This window comes from Dreissena polymorpha, chromosome 2 (assembly GCF_020536995.1).
Source record: "Dreissena polymorpha isolate Duluth1 chromosome 2, UMN_Dpol_1.0, whole genome shotgun sequence".
In the NCBI taxonomy this organism is placed as follows: domain Eukaryota; kingdom Metazoa; phylum Mollusca; class Bivalvia; order Myida; family Dreissenidae; genus Dreissena; species Dreissena polymorpha.
Genome location: NC_068356.1, coordinates 22,549,921 through 22,569,458, shown reverse-complemented (window position 1 = coordinate 22,569,458; position 19,538 = coordinate 22,549,921). Strand labels below are relative to the sequence as shown.

Here is a 19,538-nt window from a genome sequence, read left to right as displayed (position 1 = left end):
TTACGTGAGCGTATCCATGTTCTTGTGGCAGCCTAAATGCAAAACATATATGCGTCAACTCCACCATGGAAAATAATTAATATCAGCTTTACGCTTGTTTTTTCATCCATGAATTCATACTTTGCAACAATGTATTGAATTGTATGATTACGAAATGAATAAATACGTTTTAACTAAGGTTTTATGTTGTCATCACCCTACGTCCGGCGTGTGCGTTGTCATCTTTTCCCTTGTTAACACACAAAATGCAACATTTTTCATCCAATCTTGATGAAATGTTGTATGTTTCTCTAAAAAATGTCTCAGCCAAGTTCAAATCTTGGTCCATTGCATCCAAAAGCTAGGTCACCAAGTCAAATCTGAGAAAAACATTGTTACTACGCTAGAGGCCAACTTTTTCCTCCAAGCTTGATGAAACATATGCATAAGGTTTGATGCAATAAATGTATATACTTTTAATAATTTTTTGCTATTTGTTCGAAAATATATCTTTGAAACTTACTTTACCTATCTTTGGACTTAAGATAGGCAATGCACAAAAATACACTGGAAAACAACTAACACAGTTTAGTGGTACACCTTTTTATTTACACTAAAGGGTTTTAAACAGATAATGATTAACAAGTAGCTTTCAAATAATATTTTTTAAATCTTAATTAGTTTGAGCTTTACACTTCCAGCAAATTATTGCTGACCATACTTTCTATAAGACAATGTATACCTTTCCAAAGAAAACCAAAATCAATATAAAAATAACACCATAAAAAGCAACATGTATTATAAATTGACAAAATTATCACAGATGGGTGCTACAACAAAGACGAACAAAGGGGGTGAATAAACATTTAAAGGGATAATTTACGAAAACAGACAACAACTGCAAGCTTAAAGTTGATAATACTGAATGAAGCGTTCACGCTAGCTAATAATTATGCTCATATAATGCACAATCACAATTACACCAAATGAAAAAATATATTTGTGTATAAACAAACAAGCAAACAAGCTTGGTATATTATCTCTAGGATATATGGGCCTAAAATGGCAGTGAACATGGTTGTTTTCAACTTTAAAACTAGAGACAACTTTTTGCAAAGACCAGGATTACAAATTCTCCTCGAATGACCATGCAAAGACAAGAACTTGTACAATGCAACAAAGAATGACAAAAAAGGTCCAATGCTTTATAAACAATCAAATATACAAGATGTTAACAAAAAAAGTCTTTAAAAAAGAAACAATGTAGCTACATTCAAAATGCGTGGCAAACTTTATCAAAGTGTGATCTAATGCAAAAGAATTGGTATTCAACACATCACAATATAAAAAAAGTCTCGTCAAATGTTCATTTTTACTGGTAACCCTGCAGCTTGAGGGTGGTGGGGTAGCGTGTGCGCACAGTCATGCACTTGTCCCTGTCGATGAAGAGACTGTTCTTCTTGATGGAGATCTCCTTTTCGAGCCCCATGCGGTTGTCTTGCAGGTCCTTCAGAGAGTTCTGGGCCTGGTTCAGCTTGTCTGTCAGCGCATCGATGGACGAGTGGATCTCGTTAACCTCACCAACAAGCCTGATATAGTAGAAACATTGGGTGGAATTATTGGAATAATGTATTACTGGGAATAATTTTCATTTATATATCTTTGCTCTTATTTTAAAGTGAAGAGCACATTTTTTAATTATTAATTACTATGTCACTAGTGACATTTACAAATATGTAATGGAAAGACATGAAATACAAAATGAGATTTTATACATGGTATTGTGTAATAATAATTCTACATTTTACATACTAAATACTAGAAAATTGTTCCAGTAAGAATGTCACTGCTAACTAACTTCATCGATAGATTGGTCTATCTTTTTACATGGCACTTAAGTGATAAGTTTCTTCAACACATTTTTGTAATGGCATAATAGTACCAAATAAGATTTTGTGTTAAATGAAATGATTGAATTGTATACATGAGCATCACTGATACAAACTTGTATTGCACAGGGTCCCTGCAGAGCTCCACACCAGGTCTGAAGGTCCTGTTCTCCAGTCGTGTCTGGGCCACCTTCATTGGGTTCTCCTTGTCACGGATTGCCTGTTTTAGGTTGGCAATGTTCCTCTCCATCGTTGTAATCTCCTCACAGACCTGGAAAAAATGAGGACATTATTGAAAATGTACAAACACACATCACATACTTGCACACATCACATACTTGGGATTGTAAAATTGGAAACTGCCATATATTGAACTACAAATATCTAGACTCCATATGACTTGGAAATGCAGAAAATACCATATGTTGTACAATAATGAATGTGCTGCAAGGTTTCTGTTTGTGGGAAATAAATAATATTTTTTGCAAATCAACAAACAATCTTGCTTTCTTATAAACATTCTTGAAAGTGACAGTGTTACAAAAAGTTATTATGACATTTTCTTCATTCTATAAAATTCACATAAACATTGATCTTTAAACAGTAGATCAGAACAAGAGATGTGTTTGTCAGAACACACAATGCCCCCTATTGCACCGCTTTGAAGCCGTATATTTTACCTTGAAGGATGATCTTGACCTTTCACCACTCAAAATGTGCAGCTCCATTATGAGATACACATGCATGCCAAATATCAAGTTGCTTTCTTCAATAATTCAAAAGTTAATACAAAACTTTAACCAAGGTTAAAGTTTTGGGACGCACAATGAATGAATGAATGACAGAGGAGACAGGCCAAAAACAATATGCACCCGATCTTTCGATCCGGGGGCATACAAATAATCTACACCAGATCATAATCACAAAACAGCAATTTAAAAGGTCAAATGTGAAACTTAGGTTTATAGTTTGATGGTGGTTAATAGATGATGGTACTTCAGCCGACATTCAAATTTTGTCCTTGGTCATCTGTCTTCATTTGGCTGGCACAGTTTGCAGCCACAGCACATTGACAAACTTGTAGTATATTACACATGATGTACCTTTTTCAAGTTCTCCTCCATCTTGGTCTTGGCATCTTCCATTTCGGTGACCCTCTTCTGGAAGGCTACATCCACGGCGTCACACTGTTCACGTTCATCACGAGATGTGTCCTCCAGGATGTTGTCTATCAGCTGACGCAGCTGCATAGAGGCCATGCGCTCATGCTCGGCACGCACAATGTTGTCGTGTGAAAACTGGGCCCAGGACTCTGGGGTTGACTGACTGAATTATTAAAAAAATAAACAAGTTTAAGTGCAAAACAAGATGATGTCTCATGTCCCCAATGAAAGCATTGTCAGTTTTGATTAAATGGCCTTTTGAACCAAAGAGAGGTCAATGTCAAAGTGAGGTCAGTTGATGCTGGTGTGTTGAGAGTGTTCATAGACAACATACGTACAAGTTACAAAGCTTTGTAGCAAGCCTTATTGATGTTTAAAAAAATGCATCATTTTGGACTGACCAACAATTTTGACCTTTGAAATAAGTTAAAAGGTATGTAAATGTCAAGGTCAAAATGAGATCACAAGATATGGGTATATTTATTGTGTTTAAATACATCATTATTCCAAGTATCAAAGCTTTAAAGGAAGCATTATTGATGTTAGACAAACTGGGACATATAAGGTTAAACAAATTAATTTGGACCATATGAATTAAAAGTCCAAAACAAATAAATTGTAGATTAATAAGTTATATGGATGATATCAAAAGATAACATAAATAGTTGATGAAGCTTACATTTCCTGGAATTTTGCAGCACCAGGATAGAATTGTTTGTTGGTGTGATGGTTTTTTAAAGCACCGGAGGCTGTATCAATCTCCAGAGCTTCTTTCTTGTCACTCCAATCCATTTCCAGGTTCTGCTTTGCTTCTCTGTTCAATCTTGAATCAACATAAACTAATACATCCCAACATGCATAATCATGTCATTTTTACATATTACCAATAAAGCTTACTTTTAAAGATTAATTGTTCAGTGAAACATTTAATTAGGACACAAAACACATACATATCACAATCAACTAGAATGTCACATTTACAAGGCATATATTCTTAAAACATGTATCTGATAAATATTATTTGCGATATCAATTAACAAGCAAACCTGCATTGCTTTACAATTTCTAAACAAGAATATCAGTAAAACTGATGGATGCTCCCCAATTATACACTTGTAAACACATTTTTTTTCCAAATTTTCTACTTTTATGGAATTTTGGAATTTTTTGTGAAAAAAAGTCTCTTGTTAACAAAAATCCAGGCAAGGCAGTAAGGGTTGTACAGACTTCAAAGGTTAATTTGAAATAAAAACACATGATAATTATTTAAGAATGAGTATTAAAAAACTGGCAGTTATGCAAGCTATATTGGGTTCCTCATATTAAGTCTTTGACTTTGTTGAGATTTCCAAATTAAGCATTCGGTACACTTTCAACGTGCATTTTAACAATTCAACAATAAGGAAACCTATAAAAATGGATTCAATATTAATTTCAATTTTATAAGACACTGTGAATGAACAAAAACTGTCACGTGACCACAAAAGTCAACGTCAGTAGTCATTTTATGACAACAAACAGCCACGCAAGGTAGGTTTTTTCCAATATCTTTACTGATCATTCTCTGACTTTTATACGACCTAGTGCAGACAATATGGCATGCATATAGCTTTCAATTGGTATATCACTCCTTTTGTGTGTTGCTCAGATTTTCGAGAACATTTCGGCACAAATTTCCATTTACGAAGCAAACCTCAGTAGTAAAACTACAAAGAGTCAGTGTTCTCGAAAAGTAACTATCACAGAACTGTCTATGCTTTACCAGACGAACATATATTACATAATGTCTATGCATAAACAAACAAAAATATCTACCATATATTAAATAAATGTTTAAAGAGTGAAAACAAATATGGCAAACATCAGTAGTACGTTTAGGAATGGCAAACGTCAGTAGCAAAAATATGCAAACAGCAGTAGACGAATTAATGCAGGCGTTTAATTTAATGAAAAACATGTGAAACAATAATTATAATTTATGCTAATTTAGATTTAAATTAGATATAACAAGTTAAGATTGATGTCATAAATTAATGCACGACATATATAAATTCTGCAACAACAAAAATGAACTAATGTTTAAGTGATATTATGTGCATCTAACAGTTTCTAGGTGTCTATTGCAACTGTTGTTTATTTTTGGTGTTTTCACTTCATATACACTTATATTCGTTAATGCAGCATCAACATATTGAAAAAATATCCCGGAAAGAGAAATATAATATGCTTTTGAATATCAACTGTACTTTCGTTTTGACAACTGATGACAGGAATGATTTGATGTACAATATGAATCTAAAATGAGTTTTATGCAGATTCGTTCATACGACACAAAGACACTATTTTGTTTTACGCTGTAATATATGTACATAAAATGAAATAAAAATCATACCTGATCTGCTTCTCTGACTGGTCAATTGTTTTTTTGAGCAAATCTTGAACATTGTTGATAATTTCTACTTCCTACAAATGAATTACAAAAACATTTTAATTTTTAATATTTCTAAAAGTTTTATCTAAGAAAATAATGTATAAACTCTTAACATTTGATTTAATTTTAACATTGATTTTAATTTCATTTTAGACATCACAATTTTAATTGAATTTTTATTTTTAATACATTTTAATTAGCACAATAATAAACTGTGTCCTATTGGTACAAAACATATTTTATGAATAGTTAAATTTGTTAATGTTTACATAATCATACTTTTAATAATGACAATTCTACATCATCCTGAACGAGGTCGATGTTCTCTCTCCTTTGCCTACAGTTTAAGTTGTCTGTTGCGATGTGCAGTGGAATTTCTGTGGCCCTCAGTGCATTTTCTAAGCGTTTCTTCTGTGCTAATAGCAGATCAGTTTCATCGATGACATCTCTGATTTCACGCTCCAACTCAAATTTCCAGAAATTTATATCTTGAATTCGTTCTCCAAGCTTCTTTGTTACCTCAGCCTGTGTTTTGTTGGTAGTCGCCTCTGTTTCATTAGATGTCCTTTTTGATTCATGCCTGATTCTTTCGCCATTATCACGGTCTACAAATGACTGGTAATACTTAGAATAATTATTCTCATGCCATTCCGCTGGGTTGTATTTAGACGACCTAAAGCCCATAGTTGAAATCCCCATGTCATTTCCAGTGTTACCAGTGTAAGTTATTTCCATATTATCGTTTCTCGAGCCACCAGAGGTTGCAGGTAAGGTCGCCGGTCTCTCCGGGGGAATCTCCCTGCTTTGAAGTGTAGCTGTGGCCATGTTTCACGCGAAATAAACTATCAAATGAAAGTCAACGCATGTGGAAGTTAGTTTTTTAACTCTCTTTCCTGTGCTGGTGGCAACAGTGAGCTTTTGTTGCACGTTTCTATGGACGCGCTCACTTCCTGTTCACGGATAAAGGGAGGTAATCAGGCATGTTATTCGCACCCAATATCGTCCAAACACATTACATTTCAAGCGTATTTTGACATATTTTAATCTGCGGATTAAATTGTTGTACATCTTGCACACATTTTTGCAAAACAATTTCTCATGAATTGAAGTTTTGTTCGCGGATGTAAATACCATGTAGCTTAGTCATTAATAAATTGTTTACTGTATATCCGTTTAAAAGGATTCAAGAATCATAACAATATGCTCAATACCTTAATTGAAAAATTTCAAAAAAGCTCAACACACCTGTCGTTTTAATATTTCGTTGTCATAACATCTACCATCTATTTGCACACAATTTGTAAATGTTACCAAACACGTTCCAGTTGTCCTAATGATAGCCTTAAAATCACTTTTAAGAGGTAACTCACTGCGCCTACTACAGTTTAGAACAGACACCTAGTAAAGCGTCGTTTAATTATACAATAGCCTAATTGCACGATGGCCTTAATAACGGTACATCTTCATTATAACTAAAGCATGTGTGTAACTGTACCCTTACATTTCTGTTTAAATGGTAATTGATCTGTTTCGGAAGGCCGTTGTTGATGGTTTTATTCCAGTATGTTATTAGGTCGGCGTATAGTCACGCCAAAATGTTAAAGGGACATTTTCACAGATTTTGGCACGTTTTGAAGTTTGTCATTAAATGTTTTAAATTGATAAACGTAAACATAGAAACAGAAGAGATCCAGTATAAAAATGTATAAAAGAACTTGAAACGTAATCCGCACATGGGCTCGAAACACTGACCCTTGGAGTAAAAGTCTAACGCTGAAATGAGTCAGCCATCCGTGCTGACATGTTAGTTAATAGATCGGAAGTTTATTAAGAGGTCGTTTCTGTGTCTTTGCGACAACATTTTAAGTACGAACTTGCCCCTGTTACCTTTCATGTGAAAACATATAATTTTGAGCCAAAATCTGGTTGCCCGGGTATTCGCCAAAGAAATAATTTTGATCCATATAGACCAGTGCACAGTGGTCAATGAGACCTTAATGTGTACTGGTAGAAGAATTAAAGAAAATTCATGTCTAGTTACCCTTAAAAGGATAAAGTTACTCCGCCATGGGAGTGCCGATAATTGACAGAGACCTTCTTCCCGCTCCTTGCGCGCTGCTCCGCCCTTATGGCCTCTCTAGACGTCACCAGCCGTGAACCCGAATCACAGAACGGCTTCCCAAGCATGTTGAGTGTACCAAGTAACTCCGTCCTTGGACACCTCAATAAACTTCATAGGGCCACCCCTGTTGAAGTCCTGGTCTGCATCTCTGCTCCAGATCCACCCCGTCCGTCCTCTACGCTGCCACCCCGCTGCTCCCGTCCCTCTTCTGGCCATGTGGTGAAACCCCAAAATACCAATGGACAATTACTATCCGATCATCAAGTTCTGGGAGTAAGCAAAGCATGACATGGTAGTGTTTTTTCGGCGTAAGCTGTATTAAGCCAGCTTTTCACCTTAGCCTGACCTTTGTAAGTGTCCAATCAAATTCAAATAAAATTTCCCGCGGCTAGGTACGAATGAATACACTTCATTTATTCCATTGACTGATTTGAGTATACCACCAGAACATTGGAAACATATCCGCGTCTTTGTAACACTGTTTTACTGTATGAAACAATTTTATCTCTAATGAAAAGGCTTAATAGATAGAACAGTTTTACACTCAATTCTCGACATCAATACAGTTTGTGCGTACACCTTTTATTTTCAGAGTATTACCAGCGCAAAAGCGTTTATACTTAAAAGGCTATGTTTTCATATTTAGTACTTACTTCCATATTCCTGTCAACATGTTAACATGTAAAAGTATAAAGAGCAGTGGAAGCGAGGCCTCACTTTAAAGCGTTGCATTTCAACCCGCGAGTTTTCGGGTCAATTCGCGGACATTCAGAGTTTATATACAGGTCATCACCGGAGTTCGCGGCAGTACAATAATCGTTATATAATAAAGGCGCTATCCGTGAACTAGGTGACCTGGAATTTTCTTTAGACCAGAAATATGTTAAATGAAGATATTCAGCAATATAATTATGGTATGTCAATAATAGATTCTTAATGTGTTTTCAACAATACAATGATAAATATTATTTTTGATAAATTTAACAATAATTATTCCACCATATTGCCTAATGTACTAAAGTGATATTATGAGCATGTAACAGTTTATATGTGTCTATCGCAACCGTTGATTATTTTTGACGTTTCTACTTCATATACACTTATATTAATTAACGCAGCATCAACATACTAAAACAACATACCAGAAAGTGAAAAATAATGCATTTGAATATCAACCGTACTTTCGTTTGACAACTGATCATGAGTTTACGAGTTGAACCTAAATTTAGTTTTAGTGCAGATTTGTTCATACGACACAAAGACACAATATTGTTTTACGGATCATTTCGGCTTACAGGACTGGGTGGGTCACGTAAGAATATCGAATATAAAATATATTTTTATAAACAACTGGTAGCAAGGTGAGTTGCAGATAATTGATCAGTAACCACATTTTAACTAACTATTTTGACCTGTTAATTCTTTTCAGCTCAATTCAACAGTGCAAAATGCCCATAATATCACTTTAAGCATGAGCACGATGATTCTCGATACTGTTAATAATCGAATCAAATAGCAATGCCCGACAAACCACTAAAACAGGTTTGTTCGAAGAACGCGCCTAAATACGGATACTTCTCGTGTGGCCGGTTGACTCATATGTTTAAATTTCACTTCCATTCTTCTTTTGGTTTTCTGTTTTGTATCTTTAGGTTTATGACCAGCAATATGTTATAATGTAAAATAAGCCGCGAAAACTCACCGTAACATCCCGTACTGCGTGTGATGCAGCTAAGAACTGCACAGAAAAAGACATTCGCTATCCTTGATCTCATTCATTAAACTATTTACGCCGTATATCTTTTTTAAAGATATTTCTTGTTTCATATACTGTATATAAGCAATCCTCGTAATGTCAAAAAATGTAACGTTTATTTTCACGTTTTAAAATAATTAAAATATGCTTATAATATATATTACAGAGAATGGTAAATGTTCATTATTACTATTTTATTGCAAAACAAGGGACAAAATTGTCACAAAACCAGGTTTTCATTGTGAAAAAAAATCTGATAAAGGGAGAAAACTCAAACTGAACTTTTGAAATGAACAAACAAAATTAACCCCCCTTGTAAGTTTGTTTTAAAAAAAATCTATTTTTAGTCGTGGCGACCTTGACATTGGATGTATTGACGTGATTCTTTCGTGCGACACACCGTCCCATGATGGTGAACAAATGTGCCAAATGATTTTAAAATCTCACAATGAATGACATAGTTATGGCCAGGACAAGCTCATTTATGGACATTTTTGACCTTTGAACTCAAAGTGTGACCTTGACCTTGGAGATATCGACGTAATTATTTCGCGCGACACACCGTCCAATGATGGTGAACAAATGTGCCAAATGATTTTAAAATCTGACAATGAACGACATAGTTATGGCCCGGACAAGCTTGTTCCGCCCGCCCGCCAGCCAGCCCGCCCGCATTCGCCAATCTAATAACCAGTTTTTTCCTTCGGAAAACCTGGTTAAAACATTATTACAATGAACTTGTGCGATCTGATTTTTTTTTCGATTTTGTCAATTTATAAAAACGTGAAAGGGATTCTCTAAAATAAATGACATTTTGACATGTATTTTTAGACAGATGTTTCATTTTAAAAATACCACACAACTGTTAAATTGGCATTCATGGTGACTTTCAATTTACTGCTGATAACTTTAAAGTGTAGTTTACACAAAGAACTATTCATTAGAGCATGCCAGATCAAACATGACTCAGATTTTAACATGACCTTCATGATTGTCAAGATAAACATTTTGACAGTGTCATTAATGTGGCAATAAAGCGGTAACAACGTTTGTAAGATTCTGCCATGTAACCAAGTTGTAAGACGCATCTTATCCAGATTAACACTTGGCCTAAATGTCGTCAAGATTACCTATAAACAATGGAATATGTCCATGCATACGTCTCTTCTTCAGGTGGAGTCCTCCTTCATTTTGGCGCTATCCACGACATCTTCCGGAGGTGCGCCGGCCGAGGGTGATCAAACCTCGACCAGAGACTGACTAGCTGTCCACTGCTTCTCTCTCATCTGCTATAACCATTTTAGGCTGATTCTGCTTGCCTGCAGACATCTGCTGTTACCCGTCTGCTTTCCATTGCAGTGATGCCAAGAACTCCATAGGTCTTCCAGAGTGACTACCAGCGAAGCCCTAACTGTCCACCCGATAGGGAGGTTCTAGGTCTTCCATCCTTGTCGTCGGCACTCATCAAGCAGCGGCTAGTATTTGGCCTTCTTTCTCTTGTGTACTTCCTTCATTCAATCTTCCCATGGCACTGTCATTTCCAGAACTAGCTTCTTTGTTGCTCTTGACAGCAACAGCACGTCAGGACGTAGAGTAGTTGTAGCGACGTCTGGTGGGAATTTCAGCTGCTTCTTCAGATGTACCATAAGTTGCTAATCGCTCGATGAAGCTAGAATGCCTGAATGTGTAGACATGTAGTTGCTTGGTGCTGATCCTCCATCTTTAACGAAATTAATGAAGGATGGCATTGTCTGCATTGATGGCTTCTTCTTTCCCGACACATCAAGGCTTGCTGCAATCTTGCTGATGATCTTGTCGTGCCGCCATCGGTGTCTCCCGCTTGTAAGTGCTGTTCTGCAAAATTATAGGATGTGCTTTAGGTTTGCTGGCCTACCACATAACTTGCAGGTGGGGTCATCAGTGACTTTCCAGGTCCAAACGTTTGTCAGTTTAGGCAACACATTGTAAACAGAGCGTAAACGAAATCCAATTCTAGGATGGTCCGTTTTCCACAAGTCACTCTAAGACATACTTCTTGGTTGGACCCCTTCCCATTTCAACCGTTTTTTTCATTCCAACGGCTGCTGCTTGTCTTGTCTCCTCCTTTGTCGACTGAACATCACCCTGGACTATCCTCATCTTCTCTGCTGTTGATGCAGTACTCACGGATTCTGTGTCGTTGACTGCCTTGTCTTCTTTCCACTTCCGACCTGTGTTGACTTCCACCTGCGCTCCTCTGACTTTTCCGTCCGCACGGTCTTGCAGCATCATGCCTTGCCTGACTTTGGTGACATTGAACTCCTCTGTAAGAGAGAAAAGCGACTTACTTTCTTTTACATTGCTTTGACAGCCGATATTGGGACGTCGTACACATTAAGAGGCCACAGAAGTCTTGGTAGTTCTCCATGTTGGTCGATCCAAGCCTTGTACTTCCAATGAAGACCGTCCTTGTCCACGGCTTGCATCCAGTATTTTAACTGCTGCCTCATCTCTATTACACTTTCCTTGACTTTGAGTGTATAAACCACTTGCCAAGGCTCCGTACTGGTTGCTCAGTCACTGTAAGGATGCGTTCTCTGTTGATTCTGAAGCGAAATCGGTCCTAACTTTTCCTTTCTTCAGAACTAAGCTCATGGACTTGGCTGGCTTAATTTGCATCATTGACTATGAGATCAGTCGTTCCAAGTCTTCAAACATCCATCTTCCTTCTGGAACAGACTTAGCTGTTATTGTCATGTCATCCATAAAGGTTCTTGTTGGTGGCTGGCGTATACCCGAGTTAGTTATTAGACTTAAGCTCATCTCTGCTGTTTTCACCACTAGGTTGATCGCTTAGGTTCAAGAGAATGACAGAGATAGTACAGCCGGTGACTATCCCAACTTCGAGGCGTTGTCTTGATGTTGTATAGTAAGATACTGTAAAGCGCATTTTGAAGTTGTCGAAATAGTGTTTCAGCATGTTTTAACCTACTAAGGTACAAAATACTTCTTCAGTGTAAGGTCTACAAGCTTGTGGGGGACTGTTCCATATGCATTGGCCAAATCCAAACACTAGACCGTCATCTCCTTTGGTTTCCTTGGCCTCCTTTATAAGTTGTGTGAGCACACTGGTGTGTTCATGACATCCTGAGACCCCTAACACTCCTCCCTTTTTCACGTTAGTGTCCATATACTTGTTTTCCAACATGTACTTAGTAAGCCCCTTTGCTTAGATGGACAAAAACACCTTTCCCTAAACATTAAGAAGGGAAATAGTCCAGAAATGTTTCAAAGTCTTGGAGTCCTCCTCTTTTGGTATGAAGCAGCCCTCTGAAAGTAACCAGCAGTCTGGTAACAGACCCATCCTCCACACTTTGATAAGTTCCTCAAGTCTCTCCAGCAATCTCAGTCAGTTCTTTGTACGGGATTCCTTTTCGGCCCTGGCCCTGATCCTGCTCTTGTTACATCTCTGACTTCCTGCAGTTTTGGCTCAGCATTGTCATAGACATATGTTGGTTGATCCGGAGACATTAGCGTGTTGGGGTCACCCAGGTCCTGCTCTCGTCAGAGTGTACATTTCATAGGTGGTCTTCCACTTCCTGTCTTGGAAAATCCAGCCTGCCTGATCTCTTTCTCCGAGGAGCTTTTTCGTGAACAGGAAGGGGTTAGCTGTGAAGTTGGCCTGCTTCCTTGACCTCTCCTTGCGATTCTTTCTGTTGTTCTCAGCTCTTCTAAGAGAAGCTATCTGCTCGCGCAGATTCTTTCTCAGCTCGAACAATGCTGGTCTCTCTTCTTTTTAAGTGTCCTTTTGGTGAGGCGCCGTATGTCCCCGGAGGTGGTTGATCTTGTGCTTGTGTTTTATCAAGCTCGAGTCATAAATGTTACTCCTGGAGTAGCAAGATTTTGAAAGGGATTTGACTGATAACACCAGACACCAGAAGTCGAGCATGGTATGATCACAAGACATCAGTTTGAGTACTTCATGCTCACGTGTGCTAAAATAAATTCTATGATTTGTTCTATAAAACATATTTAGCGTTGAAAATGAAATACGATCACATATTTGTTCCAATTTTATTTCAATAATGTTCCCTTTATAACGAAGGCAACAGCACATGAAAAACATAAAATATTAACTGTTATCAAATACAGTGACCATATAACACAAAAAGCATGCTTTTGAAATATCCAAAAGCAAAGGAAACACATGTTTTATTTGTCATAGAATGCAACTTAAGTTGTAAATATGTGCAACACAACCTACTTGAGTTACCTTATAGCTTAAACATAAATGGGACATGATGTAATAGTAGAAAACAAGAGATGTGTTTGTCAGAAACACAATGCCCCCTATTGCGCCGCTTTGAAATAATATTTCAATATATCATTTGGCAGGTTTAGAAATTATCTCCCTTTTAAAGCTCATTACTTCCCTTGGATTGTATTTTTTTACTTTTGACCTTGAAGGATGACCTTGACCTTTCACCTTTCAAAATGTGCAGCTTCATAAGATACACATGCATGCCAAATATCAAGTTGCTATCTTCAATATTGCAAAAGTTATCGCAAAACTTTAACCAAAGTTAAAGTTTTGGGACAGAATGACAGACAGACAGGCAAAAAAATATATGCCCCCGATCATTTGATCCGGGGGCATAAAAAGACAATTAGTAAAAGAAATGTGTTAAAAAAGACATAAAACGGAACACTACAGAAAGTATCTTGAATTATTTGAAATATGTTCCCAAATAAAATAGCACATACATGCAGAGGTCTCCATATACGGTAGTTAAAACATCAACTCCCTCAACTTAATATCTATAGCTTCAGAATGACTCAAGTCTTAAATTACACAGTAAACACCTACTAAAACTCATTAGGTTGTTTTAAAAGTAATACTGTAAAACATGATACTGGTAACAACATCTTGCTTGAGCATATTTAAATATTAAAGCTGGCATTGTTAAAAGTTACACTTGTTTGTAATTGATCAAATAAAACTCAAGCGTATTACATAATCAAAGTTTTACACTAAAATAACAACGAGAATATAACTATGGAATATTTGTTAGAGATGCAATGTCAAGGTAAATTAATATTGTCCAAAAACAAAGCAAAAACAACTTTGTTAATGATAACTAAATAGGGGAGTGTTAATATATCACTAATGAGAATGATCACCAAATTAACAAGAGAATGAATTTGCACATACAATTTATGGAAAAACCCTTTTCATGGTCTTACATTGTTCTTATTTTTATTCTAGAATTTGGGAATAAAGATTTTTCTAGTCACCTCTACAACATATCCAGTCATGTGTGTACACGTTTTTTTATGTCCTTCATAATACATAAAACAGGAAAACAATGCCAAAGTACTAGTAGTGAATTACAATTTTTACTCATAAATACCATAGTTGTTACAAAATCACAGACTTAGCAAATAACATTCTATTGAAATTATATCACTGTAACATGTAAACAGACATTTTTAATCAATTAATGTCATCATTTTAATAAGAGTGAAAACTCTGTACAGATTTTTGGAGAAAAACGTATTGCAAATATAATGAAATAAAATGTACATGATACAGAAATGAATGAAATGTTACTCTTTTCTAAACTACCACTGAATAGCACACTTTGTACAAACTAAACTTTTAGCACTTTATTATTTGGTCACATAGGTTATGACTGCCTAATCAGGAAGGCCCATTGACAACGAGTCAGCCAATAAAACCATATAGACAAGCCAACTGTATCTGAAAGGTCTACACAAATACAGTTACATCACAATAACAGTATAACATAACTATGTAAACTTTGCGATTAAATATTCATTGATTCAACAGAGAACATTTCTGTTATTTCTGCCTAAATCTTATACTATTGGCAGTGAATATTTTTATTCTTTGTCTTAGGGTTTTGCTTAGTAAATTTAGACCATTGTTTAATATAAAAGAAGCACGGAATCCCTCCATAAACAAGCATAAACTTTTAACTTTTCATAAGTCTACTAGTATACTCAATTGATGTAGTATTTGTTAGATTATATAAATTATGATAATAATTGGAACATTTCACATACTTATTTACACACATCTGAACATATCATATATGTTAATCACTACAGAGACTTGTCTGGCTGATCATTTTTTCAACAACAAACTGAGAACAAAGTTGTTGATTTATAAAATAAACATCCAAGCTTATATGAAAAATATGTAGAAAACATTTAAATAAATAATTTGAAAATCCTAAACATTATTCAAAACATGCCTTAAAAATCAACAACTAAGTTACATTTACAAACATAAACACATTTAAACACTGAACATAAAGCTGCCAGAAATAATACAAACAATACACAGCAAGTACTCTGACAATACATTATTGTACAATGAAAAGCCAAGGGTCTTATACCAGTACTTTTATCTGTTAACAATTCAGAAAAAAGTTGTTTACTATTGATATACACTAACAATCAAACCCTTACAAAAGCAGTCATATGCAGAAACTATTGACAGCAAATTAAGTATCTATTGTATCAAACAAACAATATGCATGTATTGTGGTTGAAAATTAACCAGGTATTTTTGTCAAATTGACAAGCCCATATGTTTTATAAGTGATGCTAATTGCTTTTACACATAGACACAAGTAACTTGGTCGGTCAAAATGTACCTCACTCTATGACTTAAACAGGATTTTACAAGTGATAATCTCTGATTTAATTACTTAATACTTTATAAGTCTTTACAAACATGATATTCTCATATACGATTAAACAGCATCATACCATTAACAGGGTAGGTTTTCACATAAACACTAACAAAATTGACACTCATGAACACAATTTCGACAAAAAACTAGACTCCAAACTATATGTGAAGATAACTGTATTTGTCATATCCATTAACTAGAAAACAAAACAAATGTTTGTTACTTAAACTTCTATGCAAAAAGAAAACAATTGAATTGCATTTGGAAACAATAGTTGTCAAATCACTGGTGCCTTTATTTTTGAAAAAAAAATACAACAACATATATCCCATAAGAAACCCATATACACTTTCTAGTTATTCTAGTTCTAGATATATCTCATCATACATATTTACCTTTAGAATACAAGTGTCTAAGAATAACACTCTTTTTGAGACAAGAGCACCTCATAACGGGTGCCACGCTCAGCTACGAAAGCTTGTCAGAACTATTTTTTAGAGGTCACAGTGACCTTGACCTTTGACCTAGTGACCCAACAAGAGATGTGTTTGTCAGAAACACAATGCCCCCTACTGCGCCGCATTGAATTATCATTTCTATTTACAATTTGGCAGGTATAGAAATCATCTCCTTTTAAAGGTTATTACTTCCCTTGAACTTTGTCCAATCCAACCAGGGGGGGGGGGGGGGGGGGGGGGGGGAGGGGTAACGGTCTCACAGTCAATTATGACCATGTCGGACATCACTGTCAACCAGGGCCTGTGGTTTTAAAGAGATCATAGCCAGAGTTTTTTTTTCTTTTTCATAAAATATATAAATTACTTCCCTTGAAAATAATTGTCTGTAACAAATCTCTATTTTTAGTAGCAAATAATTAAAAGCCACTACCGTGACTGTAGATTCACCACTCAAAATGTGCAGCTCCATGAGATACACATGGATGCAAAATATATTAAGTGGCTTTGTTCAATATTGAATAATTTTCTCCCTTTTTAAAGCTTTTTTCTTCCCTTAAATCTGTATTTTTTACTAGACCGTAAAGGATGACCTTGACCTTTTACCACAATGTGTTTGTCAGAAACACAATGCCGACTACTGGGTCGCTTTGATTTATTTAACAACAAGATGTGTTTGTGAAACACAATGTCCCCCTATATGATGTCTGACATTGTAGGATGACCTTGACCTTGTGAAGGATGACCTTGACCTTTCACCACTCAAAATGTGCAGCTCCATGAGATACACATGCATGCCAAATATCAAGTTGCTATCTTCAATATTGCAAAAGTATTCATAAAATAAGCGATTTGGGCCACATATATTTGACCTCTGACCTTGAAGGATGACCTTGACCTTTCACCACTCAAAATGAGCAGCTCCATGAGATGCACATGCATGCCAAATATCAAGTTGCTATCTTCAATATTGCTGACATTGTAGGATGACCTTGACCTTGTGAAGGATGACCTTGACCTTGACCTTTCACCGCTCAAAATGTGCAGATCCATGAGATACACATGCATGCCAAATATCAAGTTGCTATCTTCAATATTGCAAAAGTATTCATAAAATAAGCGATTTGGGCCAAATATATTTGACCTTTGACCTTGAAGGATGACCTTGACCTTTCACCACTCAAAATGAGCAGCTCCATGAGATGCACATGCATGCCAAATATCAAGTTGCTATCTTCAATATTGCCAAAGTATTCATAAAATGAGCGATTTTGGCCACATATAATTGACCTCTGACCTTGAAGGATGACCTTGACCTTTCACCACTCAAAATGTGCAGCTCCATGAGATACACATGCATGCCAAATATCAAGTTGCTATCTTCAATATTGCAAAAGTATTCATAAAATGAGCGATTTTGGCCACATATATTTGACCTCTGACCTTGAAGGATGACCTTGACCTTTCACCACTCAAAATGTGCAGCTTCATGAGATACACATGCATGCCAAATATGAAGTTGCTATCTTCAATATAGCAAAAGTTATTGCAAAATGTTAAAGTTGGCGCAAACAGACAGACAGACCAACAGACAGACAGGGCAAAAACAATATGTCCCCCACTACTATAGTGGGGGACATAAAAATATATACGTGGGCAGGTCAGATAACAATGTCCATTTAAAGCTTATTACTTCCCTTGACTTGTTTTTTCGACCCTAGACCTTGAAGGATGATGTTCACCTTGAAATTTCACCACTCAAAATGTGCAGCTCCATGAGATACTCATGCATGCCAAATATAAAGGTGCTATCTTCAATATTTAAAAAGTTATGGCCAATGTTAAGGTTTAAGCAAGACGCCTACGGCGGACGGCGCGCTGGCTATGACAATAGCTCGGGTTTTCTCCAAAAACAGCCTCGCTAATAAAAATTTGAATATGCTTAAAACAGTGTTAAGGACATTGTTATAGAAAATACTGGCAAAGTCTGATTAATAAGGCATCTCCAAAGCGATGTGTACATGATTTTCATTAATCAAACAAAGTTCTTAAGACGCCTCAGTCAAACATAAGTTCAGTTTTTCATTCAGATTTTCTTTTAGGCAAGTCACAAATGTGTGGAACTCGGTCACACCTCCTTTGAGTTATCTGACAGTTTTTAATGATAAAACTTACATTAATCTTATGGATAAATGAGTAATATTTTCTGTCAGATCAAACCAATTCTAGATCACACTGTAACAGATCACAATAATTATATAACTATTCATTGTGGTTTTATGGAAGTGTATCAGTTAATACTGTTTATTTGTGTACAATGCATTGTGCCAGATACTGCAGGTTTTTTTTAAATACAGCATGACATTTTATCCGTAAAAATGCCAACAATGACACATGTGTCTCAGTTGAAAAATGATTATGGGTCAGGGATAATGTTAAAATGAACACAACTGATTTCAATATGGCCCTTAACGATATGCAAACAATTTAACATTTTAATTGTCTGTTTTCCTATTCAAATCCCAATCCTTCACTCTTATCAAAACCTATTACCACAGCCCTCATATGTGCAACCAAACACGAAGTAAACGCAAATCTTCCTGAATACAAGGCAACTCCTTTATAATGTGCTATGGTGCAAACCAGACTCATTTACTGAGATATTCACCAACATAAACCCAGCCACATGAAACAACACTATGTCATACTCACAGAATCACAATTAAAACAATGGAGTTTATTAAATACAATGTATCCAAAAATTGTTCAAAAAACGACAACACATCTTTAAGCTCTATGGATATTATTCCAAGCCATTTCAAGCTGAAATTACCAATCCACTACTTCAACAGAATGTTGGTCATTCCTGGCCCTCAGCATGTTCTGTTTTGATTTCAGTTTTTATCTGTTTGTTTTTAGGCTCATCCTTAGCATTTCTAAATTCTATGTGTTCTTCGAGTGCACGTTTAGTCGTCATTGACACAGTCGCATTTGTTAAAGCAGAAACCTGTCAAAATAAAATAACTGCAATGATAATAATAC

General features: G+C 36.0%; 2 protein-coding genes across 9 annotated transcripts in view; both read right to left on the bottom strand.

Annotated features, from left to right (window-relative positions):
• Window positions 1–19,538, bottom strand: part of LOC127866212 (forkhead box protein K2-like) — a 141,944-nt gene that overhangs the window by 98,977 nt on the left and 23,429 nt on the right. For 2 of the 8 annotated variants that reach the window (XM_052406637.1, XM_052406638.1), the window contains one exon: window positions 13,380–19,503. In XM_052406637.1, the coding sequence (XP_052262597.1) occupies window positions 19,357–19,503 (147 nt within the window). In that variant the 3' untranslated portion in view covers window positions 13,380–19,356. Of the gene's footprint in view, window positions 1–13,379; window positions 19,504–19,538 lie in introns of those variants that run through there. The other 6 variants (XR_008042887.1, XR_008042888.1, XR_008042889.1 and 3 more) reach the window with 6 other exon arrangements.
• LOC127866214 (tektin-4-like) lies at window positions 567–6,431 on the bottom strand. The gene is made up of 6 exons (XM_052406643.1): window positions 5,742–6,431; window positions 5,424–5,494; window positions 3,711–3,854; window positions 2,972–3,194; window positions 1,985–2,139; window positions 567–1,568 (listed from the first exon to the last, which is right to left on the bottom strand). Exons 1-6 carry the CDS (start codon window positions 6,285–6,287, stop codon window positions 1,352–1,354), a joined length of 1,356 nt encoding a protein of 451 aa, XP_052262603.1. The 5' UTR covers window positions 6,288–6,431; the 3' UTR covers window positions 567–1,351.